Source organism: Hypanus sabinus, chromosome X1, assembly GCF_030144855.1.
Source record: "Hypanus sabinus isolate sHypSab1 chromosome X1, sHypSab1.hap1, whole genome shotgun sequence".
Classification (NCBI taxonomy): Eukaryota; Metazoa; Chordata; class Chondrichthyes; order Myliobatiformes; family Dasyatidae; genus Hypanus; species Hypanus sabinus.
In genome coordinates, this window is record NC_082738.1 from 743,315 (window position 1) to 761,538 (window position 18,224).

An 18,224-nucleotide genomic window follows, 5' to 3' on the forward strand; every position below is an offset into this window, starting at 1 on the left:
TGTGGATAGAGCTACGGAACTGCAAGGGTAAAAAGACCCTGATGGGAATTGTATGCAGCCAAACAGTAGCAAGGAAGTGGTTTACAAATTACAACGGGAGATAGAAAATGCATGCCAAAAGGGCAATGTCACAATAGTCATGAGGGATTTTAATATGCAGGTAGATTGGGAAAATCAGGTTGGTGCTGGATTGTAGGAGGGGGAACTTCTAGAGTGCCTTTGTGATGGCTTTTTAGAGCAGCTCATGGTTGAGCCCACTAGGGATCAGCTATTTTGGATTGGGCATTGTGCAATCAACCAGAATCACGTAGGCGCGTGACGTAGCGCGCCAAAGGTTTAAAAAAAAACTGCCACATACAGTGGCCGTCGGAGTGGACTGAGTCAGAGTGGGACAGCTTTGGCTCAACAGGTTTCGGCGTGAATAGGCAGAGGCAAGGGTGGGTTCTGGTAAGTTTTGTTTTCTTCATTTAGAGTAGAGAGAATGCCAGGCAGGATGTTGAAATGCTCCTCTTGCAGGATGTGGGAAGTCAGGGAGGCCTCTGGTCTCCCTGACAGCGACACCTGCAAGAAGTGCATCCAGCTGCAGCTCCTAATAAACCGCGTTAGAGAACTGGAGCAGGAGCTGGATGACCTCCGGATCATTCGGGAGAATAAGAAGTTTTTAGATAGTAGTTTCAAGGAGGTAGCTATGCCAAAGGAGCAGCGCACAGGTAATTGGGTTACCGCCAGGCGAGGGAAGGGGAAAGGGCAGGCAGAGCAGGGCTCCACTGTGGCCATTCCCCTCAACAACAAGTATACTGATTTGGATACTGTTGGGGGGGGATGACTTACTTGGGACAAGCTGCGGCAGCTGGAACTCTGGCACTGAGTCTGGTTCTGCAGTGCAGAAGGGGGGGGGTAGGAAGAGGAGAGCAGTAGTGGTAGGGGACTCGATAGCTAGAGGTACAGATAGGAGGTTCTGTGGTTGCGACAAGAGACTCCCAGATGGTTTGTTGCTAGGGTCAGGGATGTCTCTGATCATGTGCACAGCATTCTGAAATGGGAGAGTGAGCAGCCAGATGTCATGATACACATCGGTACCAATAACATAGGAAGAAAGAGTGAGGAGGTCCTGAATAGTGAGTATAGAGAGCTTGGTAGGAAGTTCAAAGCAGAACTGTGAGAGTGGTAATCTCAGGATTGCTACCTGTGCCACATACCAGTGAGGGTAAGAATAGGATGCTCTGGAGGATGAACACATGGCTGAGGAACTGATGTAGGGGGGCAGGGTTTAAGGTTTCAGGATCATTGGGATACCTTCTGGGGCAGGTAGGACCTATACAAGAGAGACGGGTTACACCTGAATTACAGGGGGACCAATATCCTTGCAGGGAGGTTTGTTAGTGCTATTGGGGGGGGGGGGGGGGTTAAACTAGATTGGCAGGGGGATGGGAACCAGAGTGCCAGAGTAGATAGTGGAGCGGGGGTGAAAATAAATGATGTTAAAGTTTCATGCAAGGTCACAAAGAGAAGCGTTGTGTGTGGAGGTAATACTCTTCTGATGTGTGTCTATTTTCAATGCAAGGAGTATTGTGGGGAAGGCTGACAAGCTGAGGGCATGGATTGACACGTGGAATTATGACACTGTAGCCATTTGTGAAACTTTGCTACAGGAGGGGCAGGACTGGCAGCTTAATGTTCCAGGGTTCAGATGTTTCAGATGTGACAGAGGCAGAGGGATGGAGAGTGGGAGGGGGGTGGCATTGCTAATCAGGGAAAATGTTACAGCAGTGCTCAGGCAGGACAGATTAGAGAGCTTGTCTACCGAGGACATATGGGTGGAGCTGAGAAACAGGAAAGATATGACCACTTTAATGGGGTTGTATCATAGACCACTCAATAGTCAGCGAGAATGGGAGGAGAAAATCTGCAGAGAAATAGCAGACAACTGCACGGAACATGAAGTTGTGATAGCAGAGGATTTTAATTTTCCACATATTGATTGGGACTCCCATACTGTTAAAGGTCTAGATGGGTTAGAATTTGTAAAATGTGTTCAGGAAAGTTTTCTAAATCAATATATAGAGGAACAGACCAGAGAGGATGCAATATTAGATCTCTTATTAGGAAACAAGTCAGGACAGGTAACATAAGTGTGTGTAGGGGAACACTTTGGTTCTAGTGCTCATAACACCATTAGTTTCAACTTGATCATGGATAAAGATAGATCTGGTCCTCGGGTTGAGCTTCTAAACTGGAAAAAGGCCAAATTTGAAGAAATGAGAAAGGATCTAAAAAGCATGGATTGGGACAGGTTGTTCTCTGGTAAGGATGTCGTTGGTAAGTGGAAGGCCTTTAAAGGAGAGATTTTGAGAGTGCAGAGTTTGTATGTTCCTGTCAGGATTAAAGGCAAAGTGAATAAGAATAAGGAACCTTGGTTCTCAAGGGAGATTGCAACTCTGATAAAGAAGAGAATGTATGGCACGTATAGGAAACAGGGAGCAAATAAGGTGCCTGAGGAGTATAAAAAGTGCAAAAACATACTTAAGAAATCAGGAGGGCTGAAAGAAGACATGAGGTTGCTTTGGCAGTCAAGGTGAAGGATAATCCAAAGAGCTTCTGCAGGTATATTAAGAGCAAAAGGATAATAAGGGATAAAGTTGGCTCTCTTGAAGATCAGAGTGGTCAGCTATGTATGGAACCAAAAGAAATGGGGGAGATCTTAAATGGCTTTTTTTGCATCTGTATTTACTAAGGAAACTGGCATGGAGTCGATGGAAATAAGGCAAATGAGTAGTGAGGTCATGGAACCTATACAGATTGAAGAGGAGGGGGTGCTTGCTATCTTAAGGCAAATCAGAGTAGGTAAATCCCCAGGACCTGACAGGGTATTCCCTCGAACCTTGAAGGAGACTAGTGTTGAAATTGCAGGGGCCCTGGCAGATATATTTAAAATGTCAGTATCGACAGGTGAGGTGCTGGAGGATTGGAGGATAGCTTATGTTATTCTGTTGTTTAAAAAAGGCTCTAAAAGTAATCCAGGAAATTATAGGCCAGTAATTTTGATGTCGGTAGTAGGTAAATTATTGGAAGGAGTACTAAGAGATAGGATCTACAAGTATTTAGATAGACAGAGACTGATTAGGGAGAGTCAACATGGCTTTGTGTATGGTAGGTCATGTTTAACAAATCTATTAGATTTTTTTCGAGGAGGTTACAAGGAAAGTGGATGAAGGGAAGTCAGTGGATGTTGTCTACATGGACTTCAGTAAGGCCTTTGACAAGGTCCCACATGGGAGGTTAGTTAGGAAGATTCAGTCGCTAGGTATACATGGTGAGGTTGTAAATTGGATTAGACATTGGCTCAATGGGAAAAGCCAGAGAGTGGTAGTGGAGGATTGCTTCTCTGAGTGGAGGACTGTGACTAGCGGTGTGCCACAGGGATCAGTGCTGGGTCCATTGTTATTTGTCATCTATATCAATGATCTGGATGATAATGTGGTAAATTGGATCAGCAAATTTGCTGATGATACAAAGATTGGAGGTGTAGTGGACAGTGAGGAAGGTTTTCAAAGCTTGCAGAGGGATTTGGACCAGCTGGAAAAATGGGCTGAAAAATGGCAGATGGAGTTTAATACAGACAAGTGTGAGGTGTCGCACTTTGGAAGGAAAAACCAAGGTAGAACATACAAGGTAAATGGTAGGGCACTGAAGAGTGTAGTAGAACAGAGGGATCTAGGAATACAGATAGAAAATCCCCTAAAAGTGGCGTCACAGGTAGATAGGGTTGTAAAGAGAGCTTTTGGTACATTGGCCTTTAGAAATCAAAGTATTGTGTAGATGAGTTGGATTGTTATGGTGAGGTTGTATAAGGCATTGGAGAGGCCAAATTTGGAGTATTGTGTGCAGTTTTGGTCACTGAATTACAGGAAGGATATTAATAAGGTTGAAAGAGTGCAGAGAAGGTTTACAAGGATGTTGCCGGGACTTGAGAAACTGAGTTACAGAGAAAGGTTGAATAGGTTAGGACTTCATTCCCTGGAGCTTAGAAGAATGAGGGGAGATTTGATAGAGGTATATAAAATTATGATGGGTATAGAGTGAATGCAAGCAGGCTTTTTCCAAGGCTAGTGTAGAAAAAACCAGATGACATAGGTTAAGGGTGAAGGGGAAAAAGTTTAAAGGGAACATTGGGGGGGGGGGGGGCTTCTTCACACAGAGAGTAGTGGGAGTGTGGAATGAGCTGCCAGATGAAGTGCTAAATGTGGGCTCACTTTTAACATTTAAGAAAAACTTGAACAGGTACATGGATGAGAGGTGTATGGAGGGATGTGGTCCAGGTGCAGGTCAGTGGGACTAGGCATAAAAGTGGTTCGGTACAGCCAAGAAGGGCCAAAAGGCCTGTTTTTGTGCTGTAATGTTCAATGATTCTAATTGATGAGAGCACTTAATGGTAAGAATGCTTAGGGGCAAGTGATCATAATATGATTGAATTCACCCTGAAATTTGAGGAGTAACTGAAGTCAGATGTATCAGTGTTATAGTGGAGTAAAGGAAATTACAGAGGCATGAGCGAGAAGCTGGCCAGAATTGATTGGAAAACAACATTGTCAGGGATGATGGCAGAGCAGCAATGGATGGAATTTCTGGAAGCAATTTGGAAGGCACAGGATATATACATCCTAAAAAGTAAGACACCTCCGTGGCTAACAAGAAAAGTTAACATTAAAGTCAAAGAGGGGGCACATAATTGAGCAAAAATTGGTGAGAACTTAGAGGATTGGGAAGCTTTTAAAAACAAACAGAAGTTCACTAAAAAAGTTACTAAGGTAAAGATGGAATACAAAAGTAAATTGGCCAATAATATTAAAAATGATACCAAAAGTTTCTTCAGATACATAAAATGCAAAAGAGAGGCAAAAGTGGATATCAGACCACTGGAAAATGATGCTGGAGAGGTAGTAATAGGGACAGCAAAATGGCAGACAAACTGATTAAGTATTTTGCATTAGTCTTCACTGTGAAAGACACTAGCAGTATGGTAGAACTTCCATGTGTCGAGGGTCATGAAGTATGTGAAGTTTACTAGGGAGAAGGTTCTGGGAAACTGAAAGATCTGAAAGTAGATAAGTCACCTGGACTAGATGGTGTACACACAAGGGTTCTGAAAAAGGTGGCTGAAGAGATTGTGGAGGCATTAGTAATGATCTTTCAAGAATCATTAGATTCTGGAATGGTTCCAGAGACAGGAAAGTTACAAGTGTCATGCCACTCTTCAAGAAGGGAGAGAGGCAGAAAAAAGGAAACTATAGGCCAGTTAGTCTCACCTCAGTGGTTGGGAAGATGTTAGAGTCAATTGTTAAGGATGAGGTCTCAGGGTACTTGAAGGCACATGATAAATAGGCCATAGTCAGCATGGTTTCCTCAAGGGAAAATCTTGCCTGACAAATCTGTTGGAATTCTTCAAAGAAATGAAAAGCAGGATAGATAAAAGGAGAATCAGTTGATGTTGTGTACTTGGATTTCCAGAAGGCATTTATCAAGGCGACATACACGAGGCTGCTTAACAAGCTACAAAACCGTAGTACTACAGTAAAGATTCTAGCATGAATAAAGTAGGGGCTGGTTGGCAGGAGGCAAAGAGTGGGAATAAAGGGAGCCTTTTCTGGTTGGCTGAAGTGACTAGTGGTGTTCCACAGGGTCTGTGTTGGGACTAAATCATTTTGTCAATGATTCTGATGAAAGAATTGATGGCTTTGTTGTGAAGTTTGGAGACAATATGAAGATAGGTGAAGAGGCAAGTAATTTTGAGGAAATCGAGAGTCTAAAGAAGGACTTAGACAGATTAGGAGAATGGGCAAAGAAATGGCAGATGGAATACAGTATCAGGAAGTGTATGGTCATGCAGCTTGGAAGAAATGAAAAGGTTGACTATTTTCTAAATGGAGAGAAAATACAAAAAAGGGACGCAAAGAGAGTGCTTGTGCAGAATTCCCTTAAGGTTAATTTACAGGTTGAGTCTGTGGTTTGGAAGGCAAATGTAATGTTAGCATTCCTTTCAAGAGGACTAGAATTTAAAAGCAAGGATGTAATGTGGAGACTTTATAAAGCACTGGTGAGGGCTCACTTGTAATACTGTGAGCAGTTTTGACCTCTTATCTTAGAAAGGATGTTTCCAAACTAGAGAGGATTCAAGGAGGTTCATGAGTGATTCCAGGATTGAATCTCTCAGATGTAATAGTGGCCAGAGGACCTAGGGTAACAGAGGAACTGAAGGAAGTTCACATTCAGCAGAAAATGGTGTTGGGTAGACTGATGGGACTGAAGGCTGATAAATCCCCAGGGCCTGATGGTCTGCATCCCAGGGTACTTAAGGAGATGGCTCCAGAAATCGTGGACGCATTGGTAATCATTTTCCAATGTCCTATAGATTCAGGATCAGTTCCTGTGGATTGGAGGGTAGCTAATGTAATCCCACTTTTTAAGAATGTTTTTTGACTTCTCCAGTGTGTTCAACACCATCTGCCCTGCTCTGCTGGATGAGAAGCTGACAGTAATGCAGGTGGATGCTTCCCTGGTGTCATGGATTATTGATTACCTGACTGGCAGACCACAGTACGTGCACTTGCAACACTGTGTGTCAGACAGAGTGGTCAGCAGCACTGGGGCTCCACAGGGGATTGTCCTGACTCCCTCTCTTCACCATCTACACCTAGGACTTCAACCACTGCACCGAGTCTTGCCATCTTCAGAAGTTTTCTGAAGACTCTGCCATAGTTGGATGCATCAGCAAGGGAGATGAGGCGGTGTACAGGGCTACGCTGGGAAACTTTGTCACATGGTGTGAGCAGCATCATCTGCAGCTTAATGTGAAAAAGACTAAGGAGCTGGTGGTGGACCTGATGTAACTATGAAAATGGACAAGGGAGAGCCAGTGGATGTAGTGTACCTGGACTTCCAGAAAGCTTTTGATAAAGTCCCACATAGGAGATTAGTGGGCAAAATTAGGGCACATGGTATTGGGGGGAGAGTACTGACATGGATTGAAAATTGGCTGGCTGACAGGAAACAAAGAGTAGTGATTAATGGGTCCCTTTCGAAATGGCAGGCTGTGACCAGTGGGGTACTGCAAGGTTCAGTGCTGGGACCGCAGCTGTTTACAATATACATTAATGATTTAGATGAAGGGTTTAAAAGTAACATTAGCAAATTTGCAGATGACACAAAGCTGGGTGGCAGTGTGAAATGCCAGGAGGATGTTATGAGAACGCAGAGTGACTTGGACAGGTTGGGTGAGTGGGCAAATGTATGGCAGATGCAGTTTAATGTGGATAAATGTGAGGTTATCCACTTTGGTGGCAAGAACAGGAAGGCAGATTACTATCTAAATGGAGTCAAGTTAGGAAAAGGGGAAGTACAACGAGATCTAGGTGTTCTTGTACATCAGTCAATGAAAGCAAGCATGCAGGTACAGCAGGCAGTGAAGAAAGCTAATGACATGTTGGCCTTCATAACAAGGGGAGTTGAATATAGGAGTAAAGAGGTCCTTCTGCAGTTGTACAGGGCCCCGGTGAGACTACACCTGGAGTATTGTGTGCAGTTTTGGTCTCCAAATTTGAGGAAGGACATTCTTGCTATTGAGGGAGTGCAGCATAGGTTCACAAGGTTAATTCCCAAGATGGCGGGACTGTCACATGTTGAAAGATTGGAGCGACTGGGCTTGTATACACTGGAATTTAGAAGGATGAGAGGGGATCTGATTGAAACATATAAGATTATTAAGGGATTGGACACACTGGAGGCAGGAAGCATGTTCCCGCTGATGGGTGAGTCCAGAACTAGAGGCCACAGTTTAAGAATAAGGGGTAGGCCATTTAGAACAGAGATGCGGAAAAACTTTTTCACCCAGAGAGTGGTGGATATGTGGAATGCTCTGCCCCAGAAGGCAGTGGAGGCCAAGTCTCTGGATGCATTCAAGAGAGAGTTAGATAGAGCTCCTATAGGTAGCGGGGTCATGGGATATGGGGAGAGGGCAGGAACAGGGTACTGATTGTGTATGATCAGCCATGATCACAGTGAATGGTGGTGCTGGCTAGAAGGGCCGAATGGCCTACTCCTACACCTACTGTCTATTGTCTGAGGAGGGCTAAGCACTGGTGACCCCTGTTTCCATCCAAGGAGTCAGTGTGGACATGGTGGAGGATTACAAATACCTGGGGATATGAATTGACAATAAACTGGACTGGTCAAAGAACACTGAGGCTGTCTACAAGAAGGGTCAGAGCCGTCTCTACTTCCTGAGGAGACTGAGGTCCTTTAACATCTGCCAGACGATGCTGAGGATGTTCTACAAGTCTGTGGTGGCCAGTGCTATCATGTTTGCTGTTGTGTGCTGGGGCAGCAGGCTGAGGGTAGCAGGCACCAACAGAATCAACAAACTCATTCGTAAGGCCAGAGATGTTGTGGGGGTGGAACTGGACTCTCTGACGGTGGTGTCTGAAAAGAGGATGCTGTCGAAGTTGCATGCCATCTTGGACAATGTCTCCCATCCACTCCATAATGTACTGGTTAGGCACAGGAGTACTTTCAGCCAGAGACTCATTACACTGAGACGCACCACTGAGCATCACGGGAAGTCATTCCTGCCTGTGGCCATCAAACTTTACAACTCCTCCCTCAGAGTGTCAGACACCCTGAGCCAATAGGCTGGTCCTGGACTTACTTCCACTTGGAATAATTTATTTTTTATTATTTAATTATTCATGGTTCTATATTGCTAAATTTCTACACTATTCTTGGTTCGTGCGACTGTAACGAAACCCAATTTCCCTCGGGATCAATAAAGTATGTCTGTCTGAAAGGAGGGAGAGAGGGAACAGGGAATTATAGGCCAGTTAGCCTGACATCAGTGGTGGGGAAGATGCTGGAGTCAATTATAAAAGATGAAATAGCAGCACATTTGGGTAGCAGTTACAGGATTGGTCCGAGTCAGCATGGATTTATGAAGGGGAAATCATGCTTGACCAATCTGTAATTTTTTGAGGATGTAACTATGAAAATGGACAAGGGAGACCCAGTAGATGTAGTGCACCTGGACTTTCAGAAAGCCTTTGTTAAGGTCCCAGGTAGGAGATTAGTGGGCAAAACTGGAACACATGGTATTGGGGGAAGGGTACGGACATGGATAGAAAATTGGTTGGCAGACAGGAAACAAACATTAGGGATTAACAGGTCCCTTTCAGAATGGCAGGCAGTGACTAGTGGGGTACCGCAAGGCTCGGTGCTGGGACCACAGCTATTTACAATATACATTAATGATTTAGATAAAGGGATTAAAAGTAACATTTGCAAATTTGCAGATGACACAAAGCTGGGTGGCAGTGTGAAATGTGAGGATGATGTTAGGAGAATGCAGGGTGACTTGGACAGGTTGGGTGAGTGGGCAGATGCAGTTTAATGTGGATAAATGTGAGGTTATCCACTTTGGTGGCAAGAACAGGAAGGCAGATTACTATCTGAATGGTGTCAAGTTAGGGGAAGGGGAAGTACAATAAGATCTAGGTGTTCTTGTACATCAGTCAATGAAAGCAAGCATGCAGGTACAGCAGGCAGTGAAGAAAGCTAATGACATGTTGGCCTTCATAACAAGGGGTGTTGAGTATAGGAGCAAAGAGGTCCTTCTGCAGTTGTACAGGGCCCTGGTGAGACCACACCTGGAGTATTGTGTTCAGTTTTGGTCTCCAAATTTGAGGAAGGACATGCTTGCTATTGAGGGAGTGTAGCGTAGGTTCACGAGGTTAATTCCCGGGATGGCGGGACTGTCATATGTTGAAAGATTTGAGCGACTGGGCTTGTATACACTGGAATTTAGAAGGATGAGAGGGGATCTGATTGAAATATATAAGATTATTAAGGGATTGGACATGTTAGAGGCAGGAAACATGTTCCTGATGTTGGGGGAGTCCAGAACCATAGGCTACAGTTTAAGAATAAGGGCTAGGCCATTTAGAACGGAATTGAGGAAAAACTTTTTCACCCAGAGAGTTGGGATCTGTGAAATGCTCTGCCTCAGAAAGCAGTGGAGGCCAATTCTCTGGATGCTTTCAAGAAAGAGTTAGATAGAGCTCTTAAAGATAACAGAGTCAAGGGATATGGGAAGAAGGCAGGAACGGGGTACTGATTGTGGATGATCAGCCATGATCACAGTGAATGGTGGTGTTGGCTCGAAGGGCTGAATGGCCTACTCCTGCACCTATTGTCCATTGAATAGCTTGTCATATAAAGAGCGTTTGATGCCTCTGGGGTCTGTATTTACGAGAATTCAGAAGAATGAGCCTGAAGGGGTACAAGAAGGCAGGAGATTGGGGCTGAGAGGAAAATTGGATCAGCCATGATGAAATGGCAAACCAGACTCAATGGGTCAAATGGCTTACTTCTGCTCCTATATCTTACGGTCTTATTATGGATTTTATTTCGATGTTTGTTGTTATAAGTTTTCTTGCTTCCTCTACTCATGATGTGCACGTTGAAATGACTCAAAGTATACTTATGGGTATCACACAAATATGCAGATCTGTTAATGATTCAAATTGTTGGGTATGTCAATACATACGTTACGTATTCCTACAGATCCAGAGCAAGTATATTTCCTTCTCATTAAACATTCCCACAATGGTGGTGTAGTTACTTTACCTGTGGTTCATCATTCTGACAAAAAGTCGTAAGTATACAATGGTCATACCACACCCTCCCCCCGTCTACATAGTGCCTCAAACTCAGTTATTTGTGAATACGATCAACATGATTTGCGAAATGACACATCTGACCCCATTCGTATTATAACCCCAAACACAACCATCTCTGTTCATGGCAAAGCTATCCAAACTTATCATATATTTACCATCAAAGCTGCTTTTAGCCTGAGTTCAGAAGGTACCATTCCAGTAGGGCACAGCTCTTCTCCTAGCAGTCAATGAGGGAACATGTGCAGTCATAGGTGAGTAATGTTGCACCTACATACTTGACAACACCGAAGATAACTAATTTGGCTGACTACATTTGTAAAGAAGCTGACATCAAACTGATGGATGGGATTTCTTTAAATGAGTTCATTTCAGTCTTGGAAGCTGGGGTTACTAAATATTAAGTCATAATATTCATAGTAATATGCATTATTATAATTTACTTTTTTGTGTTTGTTTAAAGGTGATCATCATCAGAATCCAAACTCATATAAGTGTCCCTGATGTATCCAAACATGGCATAATGCTATACTTTTAAGAACATGTATGTTCTTTGATATTACACAACTGAAGTAGTTTTTGATCATTCTGTAACGTAGATAGTTTATACATCAAGCAGTAATAAATCAAGGTAACCGGACTTGCTATGTTGTCTAGAATACGTTTCACCACTCATCCGAGAAGCTTCTTCAGTTCTGATTCATGGTGCGTAGTTTTCCAGTTTATAAACTCTCCAAGTTGTTTAAAAGGTATGGCAACACATGAGGGTCATTAAGAGTCATAGAGGTAATGACAGGGTCATTAGTTTTATACTTGCATGAATAGAGGTGTGAACTTTTGTGGAGACCACGAGGTAGAGATGTTAGGACTGCTATCAGTTACTTACAATGCAGTCCTAACACCTCTACGCTGGCATCTGTATTTTTCCTGCATCCGAATTTTCAGATGTAATGATTCTAAATGTGTGCTTTAACAACGGGGGCTTGTTGGAATCTGTTGTCTCTTTTTTTAAAAATGTTTTTAAATAAGGTATTAATTGGATTAATAAGTTTTTAAGCAAGATTGAATATGTACTTTTTACTAACACATGAAGTTGTATTAAATTATCCCATGATAAGGCTATGATTGAATCGGGGGATTGCTGGGAGGCAAGGCTCAAAGGGCCGGATGGGCCTATGTCACGCTGCATGCCGATAAATAACTTGTATTTTTCCACAGTATTTGGTGTTAGACCCACCTACTGGTGGCAAAGCGATATGGTTTATCACCTTTCATTTTTCATTGGCCAAGTGTTAAAACAGGCCATGCCTGTGCGTCTTCCATAGGGCCTTTGCTTATCCTAGGAACGTGGCTTTATCAAGGTATAAAAGTGTTGGTTGCTGCAAAGAAAAATGCCATCTTCATTCTTAGCATCTTGTCTTTGTTTTTTTCCCCTGAGGTTCTTTCCTTTAGTTTCATATGCTCTGAACCTGTTTTGTCATTTAAATTTTAAATACATGATCATTAAGCTACAGGTTTTCACTCATTCTTAGACTCCTAAAAGAACCTGAGGATCAAAGACACCAGATCTGACACCCTGTCCACCTCTGATTCCTCGATGAGAACTGGCTCGTGGACTTCTGGTTTCCTCCTCCTGCAGTCAGTAATCAGCTTCATGGTCTTGCTGACATTCAGTGACAGTTTGCTGACGAGGCACCACTCAGCCAGATTTTCAATATGCTGATTCACCACCACCTCGATTCGGCCAACAACAGTGGTGTCGTCAGCGAACTTAGATACAGAATTGGGGCTGTGCTTAGCCTCATAATCATAAGTGTAAAGCGAGAAGAGCAGGGGACTAAGCACAAAGCCTTCCTGGTGCACCTGTGCTGACGGAGATTGTGGAGATGCTTTTCGCCAATCCAAATCTGAATATACTAGCGTTTTTCTACATTAATATTGAGTTATAACTCTGCCATTATTACTTTTCCCAAATAAATTTTGTTCACTATTTTGACTTGAATTTTAATGAGGTTATATAACCAAACTTAAATGACAGTTTGTAAACAAAAGATACAAGAATCATATTCTAAAAGTAATTTAGAAACAATTTTTACCTGTGCTTTATAAGGATTGAAGAATGAATTGCAATTGACCAAAGCATCACCAAATACATCTGCTGATCTGCTGTTAGCATCAATGCCATAGTAGAAATGATTCACACTTTTCCAAACCGTTTTGGGCTAAAAAAAGAACCAACAACTTTATTTTCTATTCAATACAATACAATTAGTAATTCTTAAGAGTATAATGAAAAAATACAGTGAATTCTGGTTAATTGGGACATCGGTTAACAGGGCAGCTGCTTACTTAGGACAAGTCTTTTAAAAAAAACTAATCAAGAAAATTGCTGTGATTTGCTTAATTGGAGCAAGAGACCATTGCCGAAATTTCTAACTAGTGTCAGTCGTGTGCACTGTTAGACACTACAGTGTGCTTAGAGTGAACATGTTTTTAAATAGCATCATTTGCATGTGTTTGTGAGTTAAAAAAAAGTGATTTTTGTCACGATAGATTCAGAAACAGGTTTATTACTGGCATGTGTCATAAAATTTGTTAACTGTGCAGCAGCAGTTGAATGTAATACATAATCTAGCAGAGAAAAATAAAATATAAAAAATAATAAACAAGTAAATCAATTACTTATATCAAATTGATTTAAAAATATAGAAAGAAAAAATCAATTACAGTAAGTACATGTATATTGAATAAATTAAAAATGGTGCTAAAGCAAATACTATATTTTCAAAAGTGAGCTAATGTTCATGGGTTCAATGAACATTTAGGGATCATATGGCATATGAGAAGAAACTGTTCCTGAATTGCTGAGTGTGTGCCTTCAGGCTTCTGTACCTTATTCTGGACAGTAACAGCCCTGGGTGATGGGGGTCCTTAATAATGGATGTCACCTTTCTGAGACACTGCTCCTTGAAGATGTCTTGGGTACTATGAGGGGCTGGTACCCAAGATGGAGCTGACTAACTTTACAACTTTCTGTAGCTTCTCTTGGTCCTGTGCAGTAGCCCCACCAGACCAGACAGTGATGTAGCCTGTCAGAACGCTCTTCATAGTACTTCTATAAGAAGTTTGAGTATTTTAGTTGACAATCCAAATCTCTTCAAACTCCTAATATATCTGCTGTGATGCCTTTACAGGTGCATCAATATGTTGGATCAGTTTAGATCCTCAGAGATCTTGACACCCAGAAATTTGAAGTTGCTCACTCTCTTCACTTCTGATCCCTCAGTGAGGATTGGTATGTGTTCCTTCGTCTTACCCTTCCTTCATCTTAATGACATTGAGAGTAAGGTTGCTTTAGTGACACTACTCAACTAGCTGGTACATCTCACTCCTATACGCTCTCTCATCTCCATCTGAGATTCTACCAAAAATTTGGTATTTGAACTATACCTAGCCACACAGTCATGGGTATAGAGGGAGTAGAGCAGTGGACTAAGCACACATCTCTGAACTGTGATAATCCAGGCGATCTAAGGTTGTGCGAAGAGCCATGGAGATTGTGTCTGCCATGGACCTATTGTGGCCATAAGCAATTTGCAGTGGGTCCAGGTCCTTGCTGAGGCAGGTGTCCATTCCAGTCATGACCAACCTCTCATAGCATTTTATCACCTTAGATGTGAGTGCTACCGGGCAATAGACATTAAGACAGCTCACACCACTCTTCTTAGGCACTCGTATAACTGTTGCCTTTTTGAGTTGGTGAAAAATAAGCAGGAAAACAATTCAGAACTGTTTTGCTCAATGCAGTTTTGCACATTCAGGCTGGGAAATGCTGGAACTGGCTGGGAGTGAAAATTAACAATTTCACTACCTCAACAAGTCAGGAACTTCCCTCCCTTGAGAGTTGGGCCTACAATAAGGGATGCAAACATGCTTGGAACTTGTGATATTAAAATAAAAACACTCAGCATCTTAGGCAAATCTCTCAAGACAGAAACAAAGTGGACGTTTTTGGGTTAGTGACTTTTCAAAGATACTAATTGGTTTGGTTGACAATTACTGAGGTACAATTGACATACTGAGGTACAGCAAAAAGCTTGTCTTACAGATCAAATCATTACACAGTGCATTAACAGTAGAAGGTAAAATAACAGGAAGCAGAATAAAGTACACCAGCTACAGAGCAAATGCAGTACAGGTAGACAATAATGTGCAAAACCATAACAAGTTAGATTGTGAGGTCAGGAGTCCATCTTATATTGGGGAACCATTAAAGAGTCTTTTAACAGCAGGGTAGTGGCTTTTCCTGAGCCTGATGAACAGATACTTATTGTCATTGCTCAAGACAACGATTGCACTCCTGCTCCAGTCCATGCAAAACAGATACTTACAATGCATGGGGTATAGCATCAAGAGTTATAGACCATCTCCAGTCCTGTCATTGAGTCCCAATGATGCGCTGAGCCATCCTAATCACCTGTTAAAGTACTTTGTGATCTGTTTTGCTGACATTCTCTATGTCAGCATCCTTTCTATTGCATATCAATAAAAGTTGGCCAGCAATTTTTGGAGCAGATTAGCTCTGCTTAAGCACCTCAGGCTGTTGTGCCTTCTCCACTATCGAGGTCATGTTGACAGACCAAGAGAACTCCTTGGTAATCCAAACAATTTTAAACTACCTCTTGCTTTCCTGAAGTCACTATCATTTCTTTCAGGCTTTTGCATCATCTGTCCAATAGGAAAGGGGAGGAATGTCTAGGGTGGGATTTTTGATTATGATATAATTTTACTGAAGCAGTGAAAAGCGTAGACAAAGGGGAGGCTAGTTTCAGTGATGTGTCGAGCACAAAGCTCAGACTGAAGCAGGGAGAAGTTAAAAATGTCTGCAAATATCCCTGCCAGTTGATCTGCGCATGATCTATGCCAGGGACACCATCTAGGCCAGATGTTTTACGTAGCTTCAATCTCCAGAAAACTGATCTTACTACTTGTCTAATCATAATACATCAGCCAATGTTGGGAAATGAAATTAACTCTTAAAATTCAATGACCTTCTTCATCTCCATTAGACATTGCATTCCAGATCACAGCCACTATATGTATGAAAATCTCATCACCCCTAATCCTTTAACACCCTCCACCCGATTTTGACCTTAGACATCTCTGCTCCTTTTATCTAGACAACTATGCTCTTTATATTTTTGGTATCAAGTCCTACTTTGGCTTTGTGCTCCATGGAAAATAAACTGTATTCTTCTGGTTTAAATTCTATTTGTGCTTTCTATCACAACATTCTTTTGGTAATATTGATTACTACCTTGCAGTAATTGAATATATTGAACAATATCCTAGTTCTTTTTACAACATTACATCATGTCTAGGTGTTCTTCATCTCGAGTTATTTTGTTTTCAGTGCGTCATCTCATTGTTAGTAAGGTAGAGTCATTTTACTAGTCAATCTAGTCTCTAGAGGTTACCAAATACTGTAAAAGGGATTACATTTGTACAGACTTAGTGGGTAAAGAGCCTGATCCTAACCTGCACTAGTTTGTATTGTCATTGGAGTCACAAGAAATTACTGAAATTTGACCCTCAAACCGTCGAGCCCGACCTCGAACGGTACCCTTCAAAAGCAGTAAAACCCGCGGGAGAATTTTTTCCCACCCCGCTCAAAACACAATTTAGCAAATGAAGCAACGAACCCAACCAACGTCTTAGTCTCCCTACGTTATAATTGTACATATAATGATAAATTAGAAGGGACCTCGTCTATTGAATACCATTTGCTGGGGACCATTAAAATTGTGAACTGGAGTTTGAAATGTGTAGACGTTGACTTTATTCGCCAGCAGTGACGGTCTCACCTCCATACACCTTCAAACGGCCTTCACTGGCGAAGAGAACGGGGTTTTTTTGTCGGGCGAGGAACAGGGTCAGTTGCGGATCACCTGGCTCTGTTTCTGCTCCGTCCTCGCCCATCAGCTACCTATGTACTGGCAAGCAACGACCGTTGGAGAGTCCACTAGCTCACGATCTCACACACGCGCCTCTCGCGCTCAACGAATTGGTCACCCGCAGCTTCTGTGGACGAGGAGTACAACTTGTCGTCACTCGGCGCGAACCGCCAGCTACGAAACAACCTTCAAATCTCGCACGTTCACACTCCCCGAAGCCAGGCGGCTCTTCCGCCCAACCCGGTCGATTGGGTAAAAGGACTGCGAAACCTCAATTATGATTGGATGAAACTCAGGCGACGGACTCTCGACACCTGCCGATTGGTTGAGTCCTCGCTCGCTCTGTAAGAGTCCCGCCACACAGGGGCGTGAGGGCCTGGTCCTAGGGACAAGTTGCAGTGGTTGCGCCTCTGGCACCGAGACTAGCCCCTCAGCTCAGGAGGGAAGGAGGGATCAGTGATAGGGGGACAGATAGGAAGGTCTGTGGAAGAGATCGAGAATCCCGGATAATCTGTTGCCTCCCTGGTGCCAGGGTCTGTGATATCTCGGATCGAGTTCTCAGTATTCTCAAGAGGGAGGGTGAGCAGCCGGATGTCGTGGTCCATGTAGGGACTAATGACGTGGGTAGAAAGAGTGAGGAGGTCCTGAAAGTTGAGTTTAGGGAGCTAGGTGCCAAGTTAAAGGACAGGACCTCCAGGATAGCAATCTCAGGATTGCTACAAGTGCCACGCGCAGGTGGGTTTAGAAATAGTAACATAGCGCAGATCAACACGTGGCTGAAGACATGGTGCAGGAGAGAGGGCTTCAGATTTATAGATAATTGGGCAGTAGATTTAAACTAGATACAAGAGGGGAGGGGAACCAGAGTGTAGGAACAGATGTATGGGAGAAGGAAGAAAAATAAGATAGTAAAGTTGTTTGCACCGTTAGAGATAAACAGAGGGGAAGAGGTGGAGAATTTCTTAAATGCATTTATTGTAATGCGAGGAGCATTGTAAGAAAGGTGGATGAGCTTAGAGCATGTATTGATACCTGGAAATATGATGTTGTAGCTATTAGTGAAACATGGTTGCAGGAGGGGTGTGATTGGCAACTAAATATTACTGGATTTCGTTGCTTCCGTTGTGATAGAATCGGAGGGGCAAGAGGGGGAGGTGTTGCATTGCATGTCAGAGAAAATATTACGGCGCTGCTGTGGCAGGATAGATTAGAGGGCTCGTCTAGGAAGGCTATTTAGGTGGAACTGAGAAATGGGAAATGTGTCGTAACACTTATAGGGGTGGATTATAGACCACCTAATGGGGAGCGAGAATTGGAGCAAATTTATAAGGAGATATCAAATATTTGTAGTAAGCACATGGTTGTGATTGTGGGAGATTTTAATTTTCCACACATAGAGTGGGAAGCCCATTCTGTAAAAGGGCTGGATGGTTTGGAGTTTGTAAAATGTGTGCAGGATAGTTTTTTTGCAGCAATACATAGAAGTACCAACTAGAGAAGGGGCAGTGTTGGCTCTCCTGTTAGGGAATGAGATAGGTCAGGTGATGGA

The 18,224-nt window shown here is 42.9% G+C and overlaps 1 protein-coding gene across 1 annotated transcript in view; it reads right to left on the reverse strand.

Annotated features, from left to right (window-relative positions):
• Positions 1 to 16,883, reverse strand: part of LOC132384988 (meiosis-specific coiled-coil domain-containing protein MEIOC-like) — an 89,617-nt gene extending 72,734 nt beyond the window's left edge. The window contains exons 1-2 of the mRNA XM_059956712.1: positions 16,586 to 16,883; positions 12,818 to 12,943 (exon numbers count right to left, since the gene is read on the reverse strand). Of these exons, the coding sequence (XP_059812695.1) occupies positions 12,818 to 12,906 (89 nt within the window). The 5' untranslated portion in view covers positions 12,907 to 12,943; positions 16,586 to 16,883. The remainder of the gene's footprint in view (positions 1 to 12,817; positions 12,944 to 16,585) is intronic.
• Positions 16,884 to 18,224: the final 1,341 nt, after the last annotated feature.